Source organism: Aquarana catesbeiana, linkage group LG01 (genome assembly GCF_042186555.1).
Source record: "Aquarana catesbeiana isolate 2022-GZ linkage group LG01, ASM4218655v1, whole genome shotgun sequence".
Lineage (NCBI taxonomy): Eukaryota > Metazoa > Chordata > Amphibia > Anura > Ranidae > Aquarana > Aquarana catesbeiana.
The window spans coordinates 990332225-990353475 of record NC_133324.1 but is presented as its reverse complement, the minus strand read 5'-3'; the positions used below and the strand labels follow the sequence as shown (position 1 = coordinate 990353475).

The window sequence follows — 21251 nt, the reverse complement described above, 5'->3', positions numbered from 1 at the left end:
TGGTGTATGGTTCTGGTCCGTGGTGTATTGTTCTGGTCCGTGGTGTATGGTTCTGGTCCGTGGTGTATGGTTCTGGTCCGTGGTGTATGGTCCTGGTCCGTGGTGTATGGTTCTGGTCAATGATGTATGGTTCTGGTCCGTGGTGTATTGTTCTGGTCCGTCATGTATGGTTCTGGTCCGTGGTGTATGGTCCTGGTCCGTGGTGTATGGTTCTGGTCCGTGGTGTATTGTTCTGGTCCGTGGTGTATGGTTCTGGTCTGTGGTGTATGGTCCTGGTCCGTGGTGTATGGTTCTGGTCAGTGGTGTATGGTTCTGGTCCATGGTGTATGGTTCTGGTCCATGGTGTATGGTTCTGGTCCGTGGTGTATGGTTCTGGTCAGTGGTGGACAGTGATGGTCAGTGGTGTATGGTTCTGGTCAGTGGTGGACAGTGATGGTCAGTGGTGTATGGTTCTGGTCAGTGGTGGACAGTGATGGTCAGTGGTGGTCGCTGGAAGGGGACAGACACATACCGGCAGTACTCTCTTTCTCCTGAACCGAAGCGGACCCGAGGCATGTCCCAGGATAGGCAGAATTCCAAAGTCCCGCGTTCCCCGGAGCTCACTGAGCATCCTCCTGCCACACCTGCTGCGATTTTCTTCCCCTTCACCGTGTGAGAACTCGGGCCTGTGCCATTATTATATCATTATTACAATAGAGAATTTATAGTGACAACAGTTTATGGAGCATTATATAATATAAAGGGAGACAGTACAATTCAATACAAGAGGATTAGGAGGGTCCTGCTCCTGAGAGCTTACATTCTAATAGGAAGGGTTCAGGTGTTCCAGGGTTCATGTTAGATTCAGTCAGGGTCTCCTCTATTACAGGAACCCCAGAATTTGTCTACTCACAATTTACTCTGCAATGGGAGGCAGCACTAGGAATCCTTGTACACCATCTATGTGTCCCAGGAGCTCTAATCTAAGGCGAATGGCTTCAGAGCTCAGAAATGTCCCCGGATGTGTGCCCCTAGTATGATGAATAGTGGAACATTTTGTGTAGAACGTTTCTGGAAACTATCTCAGAGCAAAATGGAGATTTCTATGTGTGTCTGGGACTTATGGTTCCCAGGATGCATCAGAAGGATCGCTACTATTCGGATGGTAGGTGTCAATCCCTTGTAGTGACCCCTATTACACAACTGGGAAGAGAAAACAGGAAGAAGACCTTCAGGACTTGTGTGAACCCTTTCCTTGTGTGTCTCGAAAGATGAACACTCTCCTTGTGTGTCCTGAAAGATGAACCCTTTCCTTGTGTGTCCAGAAAGATGAACCCTTTCCTTGTGTGTCTTGAAAGATGAACCCTTTCCTTGTGTGTCTCGAAAGATGAACACTTTCCTTGTGTGTCTCGAAAGATGAACACTCTCCTTGTGTGTCCTGAAAGATGAACCCTCTCCTTGTGTGTCCAGAAAGATGAACACTTTCCTTGTGTGTCCCGAAAGATGTACCCTTTCCTTGTGTGTCCCGAAAGATGAACCCTCTCCTTGTGTGTCCCGAAAGATGAACCCTTTCCTTGTGTGTCCTGAAAGATGGACCCTTTCCTTGTGTGTCACAGGAGGTGTCCAGCTTTAGTAGAGGGCTCATTGGATCTGCTACTGCAATTGGTGCAGAGATCTGTTCCCTAGTTGGTGGATGCAACGCTGATAAGAAACACTTCATTAATCCCAACACTTACTAGGGGTGGAGTTCAAACGTCCGTCTTCCAGCAAGTCTTTCCAAATGTCCTGTCCCATCCCGTTGGGGTCAAACTCTGTACAGTGGGAAACGTGTATCCCGGGCTGGGGGAGAAACACACAACTGATCACCCAATGTGACTCCATCAATAACCCCCCCGGATCTGATCACCCAATGTGACTGCACCAATGACCCCCCTAATCTGATCACCCAATGTGACTCCATCAATAACCCCCCCCGATCTGATCACCCAAAGTGACTCCACCAATGACCCCCCTGATCTGATCACCCAATGTGACTCCACCAATGACCCCCCTGATCTGATCACCCAATGTGACTCCATCAATAACCCCCCCTGATCTGATCACCCAATGTGACTCCACCAATGACCCCCCTGATCTGATCGCCCAATGTGACTCCACCAATGACCCCCCTGATCTGATCACCCAATGTGACTCCATCAATAACCCCCCCTGATCTGATCACCCAATGTGACTGCACCAATGACCCCCCTGATCTGATCACCCAATGTGACTGCACCAATGACCCCCCTGATCTGATCACCCAATGTGACTGCACCAATGACTCCCCTGATCTGATCACCCAATGTGACTCCATCAATAACCCCCCCTGATCTGATCACCCAATGTGACTGCACCAATGACCCCCCTGATCAGATCACCCAATGTGACTCCACCAATGACCCCCCTGATCTGATCACCCAATGTGACTCCACCAATGACCCCCCTGATCTGATCACCCAATGTGACTCCACCAATGACCCCCCTGATCAGATCACCCAATGTGACTCCACCAATGACCCCCCTGATCTGATCACCCAATGTGACTTCACCAATGACCCCCCTAATCTGATCACCCAATGTGACTCCACCAATGGCCCCCCTGATCTGATCACCCAATGTGACTCCACCAATGACCCCCCTGATCAGATCACCCAATGTGACTCCACCAATGACCCCCCTGATCTGATCACCCAATGTGACTCCATCAATAACCCCCTCTGATCTGATCACCCAATGTGACTCCACCAATGACCCCCCTGATCTGATCACCCAGTGACTTCACCAATGACCCCCCTGATCTGATCACCCAATGTGACTGCACCAATGACCCCCCCTAATCTGATCACCCAATGTGACTCCACCAATGACCCCCCTGATCTGATCACCCAGTGACTTCACCAATGACCCCCCTGATCTGATCACCCAATGTGACTGCACCAATGACCCCCCTGATCTGATCACCCAATGTGACTCCACCAATGACCCCCCTAATCTGATCACCCAATGTGACTTCACCAATGACCCCCCTGATCTGATCACCCAAAGTGACTTCACCAATGACCCCCCTGATCTGTTTGCCCAATGTGACTTCACCAATGACCCCCCTGATCTGATCGCCCAATGTGACTCCATCGATAACCCCCCCTGATCTGATCGCCCAATGTGACTCCACAAATGGCCCCCCTGATCTGATCACCCAATGTGACTCCATCAATAACCCCTCTGATCTGTTCACCCAATGTGACTCCACCAATGACCCCCCTGATCTGATCACCCAATGTGACTCCACCAATGACCCCCCTGATCTGATCGCCCAATGTGACTCCATCAATAACCCCCCCTGATCTGATCGCCCAATGTGACTCCATCAATAACCCCCCTGATCTGATCGCCCAATGTGACTGCACCAATGACCCCCCTGATCTGATCACCCAATGTGACTCCACCAATGACCCCCCTGATCTGATCACCCAATGTGACTTCACCAATGACCCCCCTGATCTGATCACCCAATGTGACTGCACCAATGACCCCCCTGATCAGATCACCCAATGTGACTCCACCAATGACCCCCCTGATCTGATCACCCAATGTGACTCCACCAATGACCCCCCTGATCTGATCACCCAATGTGACTCCACCAATGACCCCCCTGATCTGATCACCCAATGTGACTCCACCAATGACCCCCCTGATCAGATCACCCAATGTGACTCCACCAATGACCCCCCTGATCTGATCACCCAATGTGACTCCATCAATAACCCCCCCTGATCTGATCACCCAATGTGACTCCATCAATAACCCCCCCGATCAGATCACCCAATGTGACTCCACCAATGACCCCCCTGATCTGATCACCCAATGTGACTCCATCAATAACCCCCCCTGATCTGATCACCCAATGTGACTCCATCAATAACCCCCCCGATCAGATCACCCAATGTGACTCCACCAATGGCCCCCCTGATCTGATCGCCCAATGTGCCTTCACCAATGACTCTTCTGATCTGATCACCCAATGGGACTCCATCAATCAGCCCCCTGATCCAACATCCAAATGTGATGCCGCCAATAAAGTCCCTCATCCAACCATCGGATGTTATGCAACCATTAAGCCTCCTGATCCGGTCGCCCAATGTGACGTAATAAATGAGCCCCTCTGATTCAACTGCTTATTGTGAAGCCACCAATGAATCCCACCATCTGACCGATATTGTGACGCTAGCAAAAATCCCCTCATCCAACCGACCAATGTGATGCCACCAATAAGCCTCATCTGACCACCCATAGTGACGCCAGCAATGAGGCCCCAATTTTACTGGTAAATGTGAGGCCACCAAGCCCCTGATCTGAGGGATGCCACCAGTAAGCTTTGTCTCTCATCAAGTGATTGCTCCTGAGGAAAACTCACTTGTACGGCAATGTCCAGGACCCTTGTCATGTCATTCCTCCCTTATATGGCTATGGACCTTGATAACCATTACCCTGTGATCACTCCCAGCTTACCCTCCTTCGTGCGGCAATGGCAACCCACTTACCCTCTGTCATACGGCAATAGACCTTGATAACGACCCTCATCATATGATCCCACCCACTTACCCTGTCATACGGCAATGGACCTTGATAAGAACCCTCATCACGTGACCCCACCCAATAACTCTCTCATACGGCAATAGACCTTGATAACGACCCTCATCATGCAATTCCTCCCCCTACCTAACCCCTCTTGTAAGATATGGACCTTGATAATGACCCCCATCCTGTGATCCTTACTCTTTTTTATGACTATGGATCTTGAGAAGGATCCTCATCGTGCGGTTCCTCCCCCCACCTTACGCCTCTTGTAAGATATGGATCTTGATAATGATCCTTATCCTGTAATCCTTCCTGCTTACTATCTTTGGTATAGCTATGGACTTAGATCATAACCCTTGTCATTAATAACCCTTGTCATGCGATCCCCCCTCCCCTCACTTAACCCCTCTTGTAAGATATGACCCTTGATCATGATCCTCATCATGTGATCTCTTCCACTTACCCTCTTTGGTATGGCTATGGACCTCGATAATGACCCTCATCCTGTGATCCCTCCCATTTACACTCTTTCGTATGGCTTTGGACCTTGATGAGGACCCCCATACTGTGATCCCTCCCATTTACCCTCTTTGGTATGGCTTTGGACCCTGATAATGACCCTTGTCATGCGATTACTCCCCTCACTTAACCCCTCTTGTAAGATATGGACCTTTATGATGACCCTCATCCTGTGATCCCACCTGCTTACCCTCTCTTGTACAGCTATAGACCTTGATGACCCTCATCCTGTGATCCTTGCCCCTTACCCTCTTTCGTATGAATATGGACCTTGATAATGACCCTCATTCTGTGATCCCTCCAGCTTACCCTCTTTTGTATTGCTATGGACCTTGATAATGACCCTCATCCTGTGATCCCTCCCACTTACCCTCTCTCGTACGGCTATGCCCAGAGTGAATGCATTGACGGCAGTACAGTGATGAAGCAGCACACCAGACACTGCCTCCCCCTCTCTGCTGAGATGGAATGGCTCATTCCAATGGCCCCCGGCCTTGTCTGTCTTGGTGCCGCTTCCATTCCTCATGGTGAACATGATGGTCACTTCAACCTCCTCATCGCCAGAATTCTCCACATCCCAAACAAAGGTGGCCAGCGGCAGCGAGGAGTCCTGAGGAAGAGGAGATGTTACATAATTAGTAAGGTTAAGTAAGAACTTTGCTCTACAACAAAACCCTCCCGCAGTTTCTAAGAACAGAAGCACTTACATCTCTAAACCCATAAACAGTATTGTATCTGCTTCTGAAGATTGGAAAAAGAGAACAAAGAGAAAGAAGGAGCATAATGATGAAGAGGGAAGTCTGGGAGGAAGAGATGAAAGAAGAGAAGGAGAAGGAGTATGACCGCTAAAGTCACATTGGAGGACAATGAGGATGGTCTTTGGTATATGGTGATGGTCAGTGGTGGACAGTGATGGTCAGTGGTGGACAGTGGTAATGATGAAGAGGGAAGTCTGGGAGGAAGAGATGAAAGAAGAAAAGGAGAAGAAGTATGAACCCTAAGGCACATTGGAGGACAATGAGGATGGTCTTTGGTATATGGTGATGGTCAGTGGTGGACAGTGATGGTCAGTGGTAATGATGAAGAGGGAAGTCTGGGAGGAAGAGATGAAAGAAGAAAAGGAGTAGTATGGCCGCTAAGGCACATTGGAGGACAATGAGGATAGTCTTTGGTGTATGTTGATGGTCAGTGGTGGACAGTGATGGTCAGTGGTGGACAGTGGTAATGATGAAGAGGGAAGTCTGGGAGGAAGAGATGAAAGAAGAAAAGGAGAAGAAGGACTATGACCGCTAAGGCACATTGGAGGACAATGAGGATAGTCTTTGGTGTATGTTGATGGTCAGTGGTGGACAGTGATGGTCAGTGGTGGACAGTGATGGTCAGTGGTGGACAGTGGTAATGATGAAGAGGGAAGTCTGGGAGGAAGAGATGAAAGAAGAAAAGGAGAAGAAGGACTATGACCGCTAAGGCACATTGGAGGACAATGAGGATGGTCTTTGGTGTATGGTGATGGTCAGTGGTGGACAGTGATGGTCAGTGGTGGACAGTGATGGTCAGTGGTGGACAGTTATAGTCAATGGTGGACAGTGATGGTCAGTGGTGGACAGTGATGGTCAGTGATGGTCAGTGGTGGACAGTGATGGTCAGTGGTGGACAGTGATGGTCAGTGGTGGACAGTGATGGTCAGTGGTGGACAGTTATAGTCAGTGGTGGACAGTGATGGTCAGTAGTGGACAGTGATGGTCAGTGGTGGACAGTGGTAATGGTGAAGAGGGAAGTCTGGGAGGAAGAGATGAAAGAAGAGAAGGAGAAGAAGTATGATCGCTAAAGGCACATTGGAGGACAATGAGGATGGTCTTTGGTGTATGGTCAGTGGTGGACAGTGATGGTCAGTGGTGGACAGTGATAGTCAGTGGTGGACAGTGATGGTCAGTGGTGGACAGTGATGGTCAGTGGTGGACAGTTATAGTCAGTGGTGGACAGTGATAGTCAATAGTGGAGAGTGATGGTCAGTGGTGGACAGTGGTAATGGTAAAGAGGGAAGTCTGGGAGGAAGAGATGAAAGAAGAGAAGGAGAAGAAGTATGACCGCTAAAGGCACATTGGAGGACAATGAGGATGGTCTTTGGTGTATGGTGATGGTCAGTGGTGGACAGTGATGGTCAGTGGTGGACAGCGATGGTCAGTGGTGGACAGTGATGGTCAGTGGTGGACAGTGATAGTCAGTAGTGGATAGTGATGGTCAGTGGTGGACAGTGATGGTCAGTGGTGGACAGTGATGGTCAGTGGTGGACAGTGATGGTCAGTGATGGTCAGTGGTGGACAGTAATGGTCAGTGGTGGACAGTGATGGTCAGTGGTGGACAGTGATGGTCAGTGGTGGACAGTGATGGTCAGTGGTGGACAGTGATGGTCAGTGGTAATGATGAAGAGGGAAGTCTGGGAGGAAGAGATGAAAGAAGAGAACGAGAAGGAGTATGACCGCTAAATGCACATTGGAGGACAATGAGGATGGTCTTTGGTGTATGGTGATGGTCAGTGGTGGACAGTAATGGTCAGTGGTGGACAGTGATGGTCAGTGGTGGACAGTGATGGTCAGTGGTGGACAGTGATAGTCAGTAGTGGACAGTGATGGACAGTGGTGGACAGTAATGGTCAGTGGTGGACAGTGATGGTCAGTGGTGGACAGTGATGGTCAGTGGTGGACAGTGATGGTCAGTGGTGGACAGTGATGGTCAGTGGTGGACAGTGATGGTCAGTGGTGGACAGTGATGGTCAGTGGTGGACAGTGATGGTCAGTGGTAATGATGAAGAGGGAAGTCTGGGAGGAAGAGATGAAAGAAGAGAACGAGAAGGAGTATGACCGCTAAAGGCACATTGGAGGACAATGAGGATGGTCTTTGGTGTATGGTGATGGTCAGTGGTGGACAGTGATGGTCAGTGGTGGACAGTAATGGTCAGTGATAATGATGAAGAGGGAAGTCTGGGAGGAAGAGATGAAAGAAGAAAAGGAGGAGGAGTATGACCGCTAAGGAACATAGTGTCACTTAGTGTCAGATTTGTCCGCCACAATGTCACAGTCCCGCTATAAGTTGCTGATCGCCACCATTACTAGTAAAAATAAATAAAAATTCCATAAATCTTTCCCATAGTTTGTAGATGTGATACATTTTGTGCAAACCAATCAATATACATTTATCTGGAATTTCTTTTTTTTACCAACAAACATGGAGCAGAAAACATATTGGAATAAATTGATGAAGAAATTAGATATTTTTACATTTTTTTATTGGATGTTTTATAGCAGAAAGTAAAAAAAATGTTTGTTTCTTCTTCAAAATTGTTGCTCCTTTTTTTTTTTTTGTTTATATCGCAAAAAAATAAAAACCCGCAGAGGTGATCAAATGCCACCAATTTCCACCTCCCAGTTCTACTGCTTGTGGATGTCCCGAAGGTTAAAGGGTAACTCCACTTTTGTGGGGAATAAAAATAGCAAATAAAGAATAAATAATCTAGCGCAGGGGTCTAAAACTGGCGGTCCTCCAGCTGTTCCGGTGGGAGGAGTCATGCTTGTACCCGTCAGCCTTGCAATGCCTCATGGGACTTGTAGTTTTACAACAGCTGGAGGGCCGCCAGTTTGAGACCCCCCTGATCTAGTGTATACAATACTAATCATATACAATACTAATCATACACAATACTAATCATATACAATACTAATCATACACAATACTAATCATACACAATACTAATCATACACAATACTAATCATACACAATACTAATCATATACAATACTAATCATAATATAACTGAATGTTATTAAAAACCCCCCTTTACTTTTCAATCTGGAGCCGCAGTCATTTTCCGAAAATACAATCTAATATGGCCGCCTGGAGGTGTTTTCCATACACAGAGTGTGTACAGAACTTCCCTCAGAAACATCATTTCCTGCTTGTGTGATTGGCTCACTGATTTTCCCAGAAGTCTGCACTAAGATACAAGTCATATTTTAGGCATCCCCTGCAACACAAATGTCATTTTTGGTGAGATCTTCCTAATAGGAACACGTCTACAGGAATGCAGGCCCAGCAGCTTCCCTCATTAGTGTCCCTGAAGGTGCGGCAGCTGGTTGATAATTCTGAAACCCCTCCCATTAGACTCACTTTTCCACATGGACACAGAGGAACACACAGGGGGATTTCTTCAGAATAACAAAAGGGGAGGAATCTGCTACAAAGTTTATTATAATCCTTGTAATGTACAGAGGGGATGTTTTCTCAACAAAAGTGGAGTTACTCTTTAAAAGACTTTCTGTGTCCCTCGAAGCATGAGAGAGAAAATTGGGTTTTTATACTCACTCTAACAGACTTTTCCTGGAGTCCATCGAGTGAATGGAGCCCCGGAAGGTCCATTGAGTGAATGGAGCCCCGGAAGGTCCATTGAGTGAATGGAGCCCCGGAAGGTCCATTGAGTGAATGGAGCCCCGGAAGGTCCATTGAGTGAATGGAGCCCTGGAAGGTCCATTGAGTGAATGGAGCCCCGGAAGGTCCATTGAGTGAATGGAGCCCCGGAAGGTCCTTTGAGTGAATGGAGCTCTAGAAGGTCCATTGAGTGAATGGAGCCTCGGAAGGTCCATTGAGTGAATGGAGCCCCGGAAGGTCCATTGAGTGAATGGAGCCCCGGAAGGTCCTTTGAGTGAATGGAGCTCTAGAAGGTCCATTGAGTGAATGGAGCCTCGGAAGGTCCATTGAGTGAATGGAGCCCCGGAAGGTCCATTGAGTGAATGGAGCCCCAGAAGGTCCTTTGAGTGAATGGAGCTCTAGAAGGTCCATTGAGTGAATGGAGCCTCGGAAGGTCCATTGAGTGAATGGAGCCCTGGAAGGTCCATTGAGTGAATGGAGCCCCGGAAGGCTGTATGGTCACCAGTAACAAAATGTTGACTTTGGGAGCAGCTTTCAAGGTAGCCCAGTGCTGGTACTTGGTGGCATCCAGAACTGCACACATGATATCTTCCTATTGTGCAAAAATAGGCGTGATCAAATTCCACCGCCAATGGAAGATGGGCTCTTACCAGAGTTGCAGGACACTATTATAAGACATAAAGTCTCCAGTGCTTCAGGTATGTCTCGGTGGACGTAGAGAAATGGATGCACATCGTGGATATAAAATAAAGGAAACATCCACATCGTGTAAAACCGTAAACACTCATTAATGTGCAAAAGAGATTAAAGATACTCACATCTCATGAGATAAAAGAAGCGTAAAATCAATCCAGGACAAATAGACCATACATGGAGGTAGATGAGTTTGTGTACACAGCAAGACCAGCATGGCAACGGCACGTACGTAGGCTCCGCCTTACATGTTTCGTCACAACTGACGGCACCGGGGCATGTCCATTTTTCTACATCCACTGAGACATACTTGAAGCACTGGAGACTTTATGTTCCTGGAGGACATGTGATGTCTGATGATGATATATCATATTGAACACATTTGAGTCCTGCAACTCTGGTAAGAGTCCATCTTACATTGGTGGTGGATCACGTGGTGGAATTTGATCACACATACCTTCAGAATTTCACATCAACATTTTTGTGATTTTTTTTGACACATTCTTTTGGCATCATTGCTCACTATTTTTATGGACTAAGTTGATAAATTAATATTAATAGCGCTGCAAAATTTCTGTTATAATTGTAAACTATGACCTCACAGTGATAAAACAAGGGGGAGGGGGAGGGAAGTTTGTAGCCTTAGGATAGCTACTCCTGAACCCGAGGGTTGGAGATGCGACTGTGCAAGTGTCTGCAAAAGGTTAACTCCTCCCCTGCTCCGTAAAAGTGGGGGCGCACGTTCATGACAAGGAAGGCTTACCTGGAGGACTTGGAGAGTCTCCACAAGGAGGTCAACGAAAAGCACCAGCAGAATCCCTAATAATAGTGACGATGGGTGGCTGAAACCCGTCCTGGGACCAAATGATTGGAAGGCTGACGCGTTTCAGGGGACATACACCCTTACTCAGAACTATTGTGTAAAGGGGTATGTCTCCCGAAATGCGTCAGTCATTTGGTCCCAGGACAGATTTCACTGTGTTCAACTGAAGTAGATCAGTAACATGCTTGCCGTTTTTATCTGCTTGTGAGTATCCGTTCGCCTTGGTGGATTCAATACATTTGTTTATGGCAATGTGCAAAGTGTGTGCACCCTCCTGAGTGTTTTTCACACTCTTATCGAAGTTCTCTACGCATGTCCACCCATAGAAGACCCATCCCGAGAGAGGAGACTGGAAGATTACAGCAGATATACGCTACTAAAAAACGTACAGCTTCAGCCATTTGCTCCATGTCTTCAAAGAGAACTAAACCCCACACCATGACACCACCACCAGCCTGAACTGGTGATAGCCCATCCCCCACTCCATGACACCACCAGCCTGAACCGGTGATAGCCCCCCCCACACCATAAGACCACCAGCCTGAACCGTTGATAGCCCACCCCCCACACCATAAGACCACCAGCCTGAACCGGTGATAGCCCATCCCCCACACCATAAGACCACCAGCCTGAACTGGTGATAGCCCATCCCCCACTCCATGACACCACCAGCCTGAACTAGTGATAGCCCATCCCCCACTCTATGACACCACCAGCCTGAACCGGTGATAGCCCATCCCCCACACCATGACACCACCAGCCTGAACCGGTGATAGCCCATCCCCCACACCATGACACCACCAGCCTGAACCGGTGATAGCCCATCCCCCACTCCATGACACCACCAGCCTGAACTGGTGATAGCCCACCCCCCACACCATAAGACCACCAGCCTGAACCGTTGATAGCCCACCCCCCACACCATAAGACCACCAGCCTGAACTGGTGATAGCCCATCCCCCACTCCATGACACCACCAGCCTGAACTAGTGATAGCCCATCCCCCACTCCATGACACCACCAGCCTGAACCGGTGATAGCCCATCCCCCACACCATGACACCACCAGCCTGAACCGGTGATAGCCCATCCCCCACACCATGACATCACCAGCCTGAACCGGTGATAGCCCATCCCCCACACCATGACACCACCAGCCTGAACCGGTGATACAAGGCATGACTGAACCATGTGCTAAATTCTGACCCCACCATCTGAATGTCGCAGCCGAAATCCAGACTCCTCAGACCAGGCAACGTTTTTCCAATCTTCTATTGTCCAATTTTGGTGTGTGGGGGGGAAGGGAGAGGTATGTGGGGGGGGAAGGGAGGGGTATGTGGGGGGGGAAGGGAGAGGTGTGTGGGGGGGAAGGGAGGGGTATGTGGGGGGGGAAGGGAGGGTATGTGGGGGGGGAGGGAGGGTATGTGGGGGGGGAAGGGAGGGTATGTGGGGGGGAAGGGAGAGGTATGTGGGGGGGAAGGGAGGGGTGTGTGGGGGGGGAAGGGAGGGGTATGTGGGGGGGGAAGGGAGGGTATGTGTGGGGGTAAGGGAGGGTATGTGGGGGGGAAGGGAGGGTGTGTGGGGGGGAAGGGAGGGGTATGTGGGGGGGAAGGGAGGGGTATGTGGGGGGGAAGGGAGGGGTATGTGGGGGGGGAAGGGAGGGTATGTGGGGGGGAAAGGAGGGGTGTGTGGGGGGGAAGGGAGGGGTGTGTGTGGGGGAAGGGAGGGGTATGTGGGGGGGAAGGGAGGGGTATGTGGGGGGGGAAGGGAGGGGTATGTGTGGGGGGGAGGGGTATGTGGGGGGGAAGGGAGGGGTGTGTGGGGGGGAAGGGAGGGGTATGTGGGGGGGGGAGGGAGGGGTATGTGTGGGGTGGAAGATTTTCATTGTTATCCTCGGTTTATAGTTTTGTTACAGATGAAAAGTACCGGCTATAAATAAATGAGACTTTGAACCGGCCGAGACACGGCGAATGTTATCAGGAATCACACCTCGTACTTTATTACTCCAAACACCATGACCTGACCCTATGGTATGGGGAGGAGTAACATGGAAAGGGAAACCGGGGGGGTACAGAGGAGCCCGTGGGGGGTACAATAGAGGATAACCAAAGGGGGTGGTACAGAGGAGCCCGGGGGGGGGGGGGCAATAGAGGGTAACCAAAGGGGATGGTACAGAGGAGCCCGGGGGGGGGGGGGCAATAGAGGGTAACCAAAGGGGGTGGTACAGAGGAGCCTGGGGGGGGGGGGCAATGGAGGGTAACCAAAGGGGGTGGTACAGAGGAGCCCGGGGGGGGGGGGGGCAATAGAGGGTAACCAAAGGGGGTGGTACAGAGGAGCCCGGGGGGGGGGGGGGCAATAGAGGGTAACCAAAGGGGGTTGTACAAAGGAGCCGGGGGGGGGGGGACAAAAGAGGGTAACCAAAGGGGGTGGTACAGAGGAGGCGGGGGTACAATAGAGGGTAACCAAAGGGGGTGGTACAGAGGAGCCCGGGGGGACAATAGAGGGTAACCAAAGGGGGTGGTACAGAGGAGCCGGGGGTACAATAGAGGGTAACCAAAGGGGGTGGTACAGAGGAGCCGGGGGTACAATAGAGGGTAACCAAAGGGGGTGGTACAGAGGAGCCGGGGGTACAATAGAGGGTAACCAAAGGGGGTGGTACAGAGGAGCCCGGGGGGGGGGGGGCAATAGAGGGTAACCAAAGGGGGTGGTACAGAGGAGCCGGGGGGACAATAGAGGGTAACCAAAGGGGGTGGTACAGAGGAGCCGGGGGGGACAATAGATGGTAACCAAAGGGGGTGGTACAGAGGAGCCCGGGGGGGACAATAGAGGATAACCAAAGGGGGTGGTACAGAGGAGCCCGGGGGGGACAATAGAGGATAACCAAAGGGGGTGGTACAGAGGAGCCGGGGGTACAAAAGAGGGTAACTAAAGGGGGTGGTAAAGAGGAGCCCGGGGGACAATAGAGGGTAACCAAAGGTTGTGGTGGTACAGAGGAGTCGGGGTGGAGGGGATAGGGACAATAGAGGGTAACCAAAGGGGGTGGTACAGAGGAGCCCGGGGGGGGGGACAATAGAGGGTAACCAAAGGGGGTTGTACAGAGGAGCCGGGGGGGGGGGACAATAGAGGGTAACTGTAACGGAACCCCGTCGCACTCCTCTTGAGTGCTTCCGTCAGCACACTGCTTTCTCCAATCTGGATCCTCAGATATCAAATATTACAGCCATATAGTGTAACCAAGAACCAGACAAGACTAGCTTAGTTACAAACTGAACATGGAAGTGTTTATTAGAAGAATAGTCTTCTATACACTTGAGGAGGAGGTTCCCCCCTTCTGATCATATTATTCTTAGGACCCTTTCACACGTGTGGACTGTTCAGATCCGCCTGTCAGTTTTTTCAGTGGATCTGAACGGTTGCTCCATACATCTCTATGGAGCGACGGATGTCAGCGGTGACATGTCCGCCCCGATCCGATCCGCCAAATCCAGATGGATGGATTATTTGCGCTATAAACAAAGAGCGACAATTTTGAAAAAAAAAATAAATTTTTTTTTTTTACTTTTTCCTATAATACATATCCAAAAAAAACCCCCAAAAAACATTTATTCATCAGTTTAGGGCGATATATATTGTTCTACATTTGGTAAAAAAAACAAAAATCAGCGTATATTGATTGGTTTGCGCAAAAGTTATCGCGTCTACAAAATAGGGGATATATTTAGGGATTTTTTCTTTTATTGCTTTTACTACTAATGGTGGCGATCTGCGATTTTTAGCGGGACTGCGACATTGCGGCGGACGAATTTGACCTCAAATGACACTTTTTGGGGACCAGTGACATTATTACATTGATCAGTGCTAAAAAAAAATGCACTGATCAATGTAAAAATGTCACTGGCAGGGAAGGGGTTAACACTAGGGGGCGATCAAGGGGTTAACTGTTAGCGTGTTCTAACTGTAGGGGGGGATGGGCTTACTGGGACATGACAGAGATCACTGCTCCCGATCACTGGGAACGGAAGATCTCGGTCATGTCACTAGGCAGAACAGGGAGATGTCTTGTTTATATAGACAGTTCCCCGTTTTGCCTGTGTACAAGGCGATCGCGGGTGGCCAGCGGAGATGTCCTGGGCGAGCCATCGTACAGCTACGGCGATTTGCATGCAGGAGAGCTGACCTGCCGCCATACGACGATGGCGGCTGGTCGGCAAGTGGTTAAATAGCTGTCCAATTTCTCAGTCACCCTGTGCCCCAATAGACACAGGGTGACTTAGACATAGGAGGTGCATGGGGATCCCAACCTCTCCAAAGAATTCTAGGTTCCACGGGCCCCCCGCCCAAAGTGACTCCCGTCACATCTCTCCCCTTTCGGTAGGGAACTAACACAGGAGGAGACCCCAGACGGGTTGACTCCGAAGTTAGTCCATAGTTCCAGTCCTCTACTGCCAGTACCCACACCATACCCCAAACAAATTGTTTCAAATACAGCATTACTCACCCATCCAACCTCTGCCTCTCTCGTAGAACATACCCGCTGCTGGGTGGAAGTGCGGACTGGCCCTTCTCCCTGGAGTTCTTTTAACCGCTAAAGAGAAGACAGGGGGACTGGGCTCACTCCATCATGCTGTTGGGGATCTGGGCCGACTGCCCAGCCTCCCTGGGGTACACAGATGAAGACTGATACCCATTCACCGACAACAGATCAAGCTGCAGTTGTAAGGTTCCGACTGCATGCTCTTCTGCGGAGTGGATTTTTGTGTGCAGAGGTCAGTAGTGTTCTGCCCTGATAGAGCTTCAGCTCTCACATCATCCGCTCCGGCTGACTGTTGGGGAGGGAGGACGACAACCTCCTCTCCCTTCTCCCCCTGGATTCTGATCTGCTGCTCGGGAGTGACCACCACCTCCTCACCCTGGGACTCCTCAACTGCCGCAGGTGTGGGGCAGAGGTCTTGGACCCTCTGTCTGGTTGCCAGCGCTTTGGATGGGTTGGGCCCCGTCTGCTGCTGGGACAACCTTTCTCTTGTACTGTCTCCCAGGTGCACAAATCCTTGTTGGGGAGGGGAGATAGCTGTTTCCCCTCCTTGCATCTCTGCAATCCACTGGGGAAGAAGAAACAACACCTCCTCACCTCGGGCCTCCAAAACTGCCATGGGTGTGGAGCAGGACTCTGCAGTACTCTGTCCTGCTGCCAGCACTTCTGCTGGGGGTTTGCTAGGTGGCTGCTCCTCTATAGAAAAGTCTAATAAATCCCCAGTCTCTGGAAATTCTCAAAGTCCAGGGCACGGGCTGGTGGCCAACACTTTGGCAGGCGACTCATCATCCATAACATCCTCTGATGAAAAGTCAATTAAATACCGTATTTATCTGCGTATAACACGCACTTTTTTCCCCTGAAAATCAGGGGAAAATCGCAGGTGTGTGTTATACGCCGATCCCCTGCAATCCCGAGCTGTCAATTCTTCAAAATCGCCGACCGCGATTTGAAAATGGCGCCGCCGGCGCCGAAATACACAGAGCCGGTCCTCGGCTCTTCTCGGCGGCTCTCGTTCACTTTCGGCTCCACTCGAACCTACTCGGCTAGGTTCGGATAGCTCCGCTCGGGACTACGAGTGGAGCCGTAAGTGAACGAGAGCCGCCGGGAAGAGCCGAGGACCGGCTCTATGTATTTCGGCGCCGGCGGCACCATTTTCAAATCGCGGTCTGCAATTTTGAAGCCCAGGTTAGCTGGGATAGAGGTTTGAAGGCTGCACTGGGGAAGGCTGCACTGACAAGGCTGCACTGGGGAAGGCTGCACTGACAAGGCTGCACTGACAAGGCTGCACTGGGGAAGGCTGCACTGACAAGGCTGCACTGACATGGCTGCACTGACAAGGCTGCACTGACAAGGCTGCACTGACAAGGCTGCACTGACAAGGCTGCACTGGGGAAGGCTGCACTGACATGGCTGCACTGACATGGCTGCACTGACAAGGCTGAACTGACAAGGCTGAACTGACAAGGCTGAACTGGGGAAGGCTGCACTGACAAGGCTGAACTGGGGAAGGCTGCACTGACATGGCTGCACTGACATGGCTGCACTGGGGCAAGGCTGCACTGACAAGGCTGCACTGACAAGGCTGCACTGGGGAAGGCTGCACTGACATGGCTGCACTGACAAGGCTGCACTGGGGAAGGCTGCACTGACATGGCTGCACTGACAAGGCTGCACTGGGGCAAGGCTGCACTGACAAGGCTGCACTGACAAGGCTGCACTGGGGAAGGCTGCACTGACATGGCTGCACTGACAAGGCTGCACTGGGGAAGGCTGCACTGACATGGCTGCACTGGGGAAGGCTGCACTGACATGGATGCACTGACAAGGCTGCACTGACATGGCAGCACTGACATGGCTGCACTGACATGGCTGCACTGACATGGCTGCACTGACATGGCTGCACTGACATGGCTGCACTGACATGGCTGCACTGGGGAAGGCTGCACTGACATGGATGCACTGGGGAAGGCTGCACTGACAAGGCTGCACTGACAAGGCAGCACTGACATGGCTGCACTGGGGAAGGCTGCACTGACATGGATGCACTGGGGAAGGCTGCACTGACAAGGATGCACTGACAAGGCTGCACTGACAAGGCTGCACTGACATGGCTGCACTGACATGGCTGCACTGACATGGCTGCACTGACATGGCTGCACTGACATGGCTGCACTGACATGGCTGCACTGACATGGCTGCACTGGGGAAGGCTGCACTGACATGGCTGCACTGACATGGCAGCACTGACATGGCTGCACTGACATGGCTGCACTGGGGAAGGCTGCACTGACATGGCTGCACTGACATGGATGCACTGACAAGGCTGCACTGACATGGCAGCACTGACATGGCTGCACTGACATGGCTGCACTGGGGAAGGCTGCACTGACAAGGCTGCACTGACATGGCAGCACTGACATGGCTGCACTGACATGGCTGCACTGACAAGGCTGCACTGAAATGGCTGCACTGACATGGCTGCACTGACATGGCTGCACTGACATGGCTGCACTGGGGCAAAGCTGCACTGAGAAGGCTGCAATGATGGGCATTTAAATGTAAGTTATTTTCCCTTCAAATTCCCTCCTAAATTGGGGTGCGTGTTATACGCCGATAAATACGGTACATTGCTGACTCTTCAGCCAGGATTTCAGAGTTGTCAGCTGGTATTTCCTGATAGTCCCAGGCAAAGGGAGCCCAGCCCTGGCACTGAGCAATGTCTAGCAGCCGTCTGTAGGCGATCTCCAGCTCCCATTCCTGAACGGCCAGAAACTCCAAATCTTCCTGTGCCCAGTGCACTTCCGAAATGTTCAGTAGCCCTTCTCTGAAATCCATGATTTCGTCCACCCGCCACTCCAAATCACACCCAAAGTTAGGGTCCCCTGTCAGCTTCACAAACAACAGTCCCAAGCCGACGTAGCTTAAGCCCTCCATTGAGCTGTCATCCGCTATCCAGGGACATGCTTGGGATACATGCCACCGGAGGGCTCTGTAGCTCTCATCCAGCTTTATCTCTGCCCAGACCAGCCTGCTTAATTCAGCTGTCTGCTTCTTGTGTGGTTTTTCTCCCAAAAACCGCACCCGCAGTCCGTACTGCGACCAGTACCTTTCCTCGATGGAGGGGAGAACTTTTCCCTGGTGTCGCTGCTCACGGGCTAGCGCTTCCTTCCAGAGTTTGCAGCGAATAGAATCACACCATCCCAGCAGGACCTGCTCCGATACTGGTCCTCTGTGCTGTCTCTGCATCTCTCGCAACCTCCTTCTGAATTCCTCATCCATGGAGGCTGGTATCTGTACCTCTCCTCTCCTGCTATCTGGACCTTGGATCCAGGTGGAAGTTTGGATGTCCCAGACTGCAGGAAGCGTCCCACTGCTTGCCACCAATGTCACGGAACATCTCAGACACCACTTGAGTGCTTTTGTCATATACCACTTCTTCCCAGTCTGAACATCAGAGATCAGACATTACAGCCCAACATACAACACTAGCGGACACTCGCTTGTAAGAACATGGAAAGTTTATTTGAACAAACTCACCCAAATATATACACCAGGAGGCCATCTCTCTAGCAATAAAGACTGTAACCAGAAACAGAATTAACATTCCTAATTAACTAATCACTTAAAGCAGCCGAGGTGACTCCGTGCCCTCCTGAGCATTGTTATGATTAATCAGGATTTCACTGCAGGTCAGACTTGTTGTCACCGAGCTTCACATAGTACATTAACCCAGGCCCTAATGGACACAAGGTAATGTAGACATAGGAGGAGCATAGGGAGCTGTAACAAGGGTTTCCCAAACTCTCAAAGGGATTCTGGGTTCTACGGGCCCCCCCGCCTAAAGTGACTCCCGTCACAGTAACCAAAGGGGTGTTGGTGCAGAGGAGTGGGGGGGGGGGATAGGGACAATAAAGGGTAACCAAGGGGGGTGATGGTGCAGAGGAGTAGGGACAATAGAGGGTAACCAAAGGGGGTGGTACAGAAAAAGCTGGGGGGGGGAGAGGGGACAATAGAGGGTAACCAAAGGGGGTGGTACAGAAAAAGCTGGGGGGGGGGTGGGGGAAATAGAGGGTAACCAAAGGGGGTGGTGGTACAAAGGAGTAAGGGGGGATAGGGACAATAGAGGGTAACCAAGGGGGGTGATGGTGCAGAGGAGTAGGGACAATAGAGGGTAACCAAAGGGGGTGGTACAGAAAAAGCTGGGGGGGGGGAGAGGGGACAATAGAGGGTAACCAAAGGGGGTGGTACAGAAAAAGCTGGGGGGGGGTAGGGGAAATAGAGGGTAACCAAAGGGGGTGGTGGTACAAAGGAGTAAGGGGGGATAGGGACAATAGAGGGTAACTAAAGGGGGTGGTACAGAAAAAGCTGGGGGGGGGGGGGAGAGGGGACAATAGAGGGTAACCAAAGGGGGTGGTACAGAAAAAGCTGGGGGGGGGTGGGGGAAATAGAGGGTAACCAAAGGGGGTGGTGGTACAAAGGAGTAAGGGGGGATAGGGACAATAGAGGGTAACCAAGGGGGGTGATGGTGCAGAGGAGTAGGGACAATAGAGGGTAACCAAAGGGGGTGGTACAGAAAAAGCTGGGGGGGGGGAGAGGGGACAATAGAGGGTAACCAAAGGGGGTGGTACAGAAAAAGCTGGGGGGGGGGGTAGGGGAAATAGAGGGTAACCAAAGGGGGTGGTGGTACAAAGGAGTAAGGGGGGATAGGGACAATAGAGGGTAACCAAGGGGGGTGATGGTGCAGAGGAGTAGGGACAATAGAGGGTAACCAAAGGGGGTGGTACAGAAAAAGCTGGGGGGGGGGAGAGGGGACAATAGAGGGTAACCAAAGGGGGTGGTACAGAAAAAGCTGGGGGGGGGGTAGGGGAAATAGAGGGTAACCAAAGGGGTGGTGGTACAAAGGAGTAAGGGGGATAGGGACAATAGAGGGTAACTAAAGGGGGTGGTACAGAAAAAGCTGGGGGGGGGGGGAGAGGGGACAATAGAGGGTAACCAAAGGGGGTGGTACAGAAAAAGCTGGGGGGGGGGTAGGGGAAATAGAGGGTAACCAAAGGGGGTGGTGGTACAAAGGAGTAAGGGGGGATAGGGACAATAGAGGGTAACTAAAGGGGGTGGCACAGAGAAGCCGGGGGGAAGGATCAGCACAGGTGGGGGGGAGTTGCTACAGCAGATCTAAGGAGGGGTGGGGAGGTAGAATACAGTACAGCTGAGGGCAGTAGTTGGGGGTGGGGGTGGTAGAAAAATACAGTACTGCACACCCCAGATGGAGACACAGGAAGGGTGTATTGGGAAATGGGAGGGGAATCACCTACCTTGTAGTCATGCGGGATGATGGGGGAGATCTGTCGGCAGGTCAGGGTGATGTTCTGTCCCGGGAGGTGGTAGATGGTCCAGGCTCGGGGGTACAAGGCGTGATAAAAGGCCTGGTTGCCGCAGTAGCCCCAGTTCCAGCCCTGCAGGGTGTGTGGACGCTCCAATGATAAGACTTGCTGGTAGACGGTTTCACCGCGACGCCGGACACACACTGTGAACTGAGAGATAACAGCAAGAGAGATTTAGAGCGGTGAGAGAGAGAGAGACAGAGAGAGAGAGAGAGAGAGAGAGAGAGAGAGAGAGAGAGAGACAGAGAGAGAGAGAGACAGAGAGAGAGAGAGACAGAGAGAGAG

At 51.1% G+C, this 21251-nt stretch overlaps 1 protein-coding gene across 4 annotated transcripts in view; it reads right to left on the bottom strand.

Moving 5' to 3' along the window:
• The window catches only part of GBA2 (glucosylceramidase beta 2), a 146331-nt gene that overhangs the window by 20444 nt on the left and 104636 nt on the right, over positions 1–21251 (bottom strand). For all 4 annotated transcript variants that reach the window (XR_012240776.1, XM_073612142.1, XM_073612143.1 and 1 more), the window contains 4 exons: positions 20898–21116; positions 5486–5725; positions 1716–1818; positions 512–665 (listed from right to left, as the gene is read on the bottom strand). Coding sequence is in view for 3 of the 4 variants with exons in the window: in XM_073612142.1 (XP_073468243.1) it covers positions 512–665; positions 1716–1818; positions 5486–5725; positions 20898–21116 (716 nt within the window). In the remaining variant the exon portion in view is untranslated. The remainder of the gene's footprint in view (positions 1–511; positions 666–1715; positions 1819–5485; positions 5726–20897; positions 21117–21251) is intronic.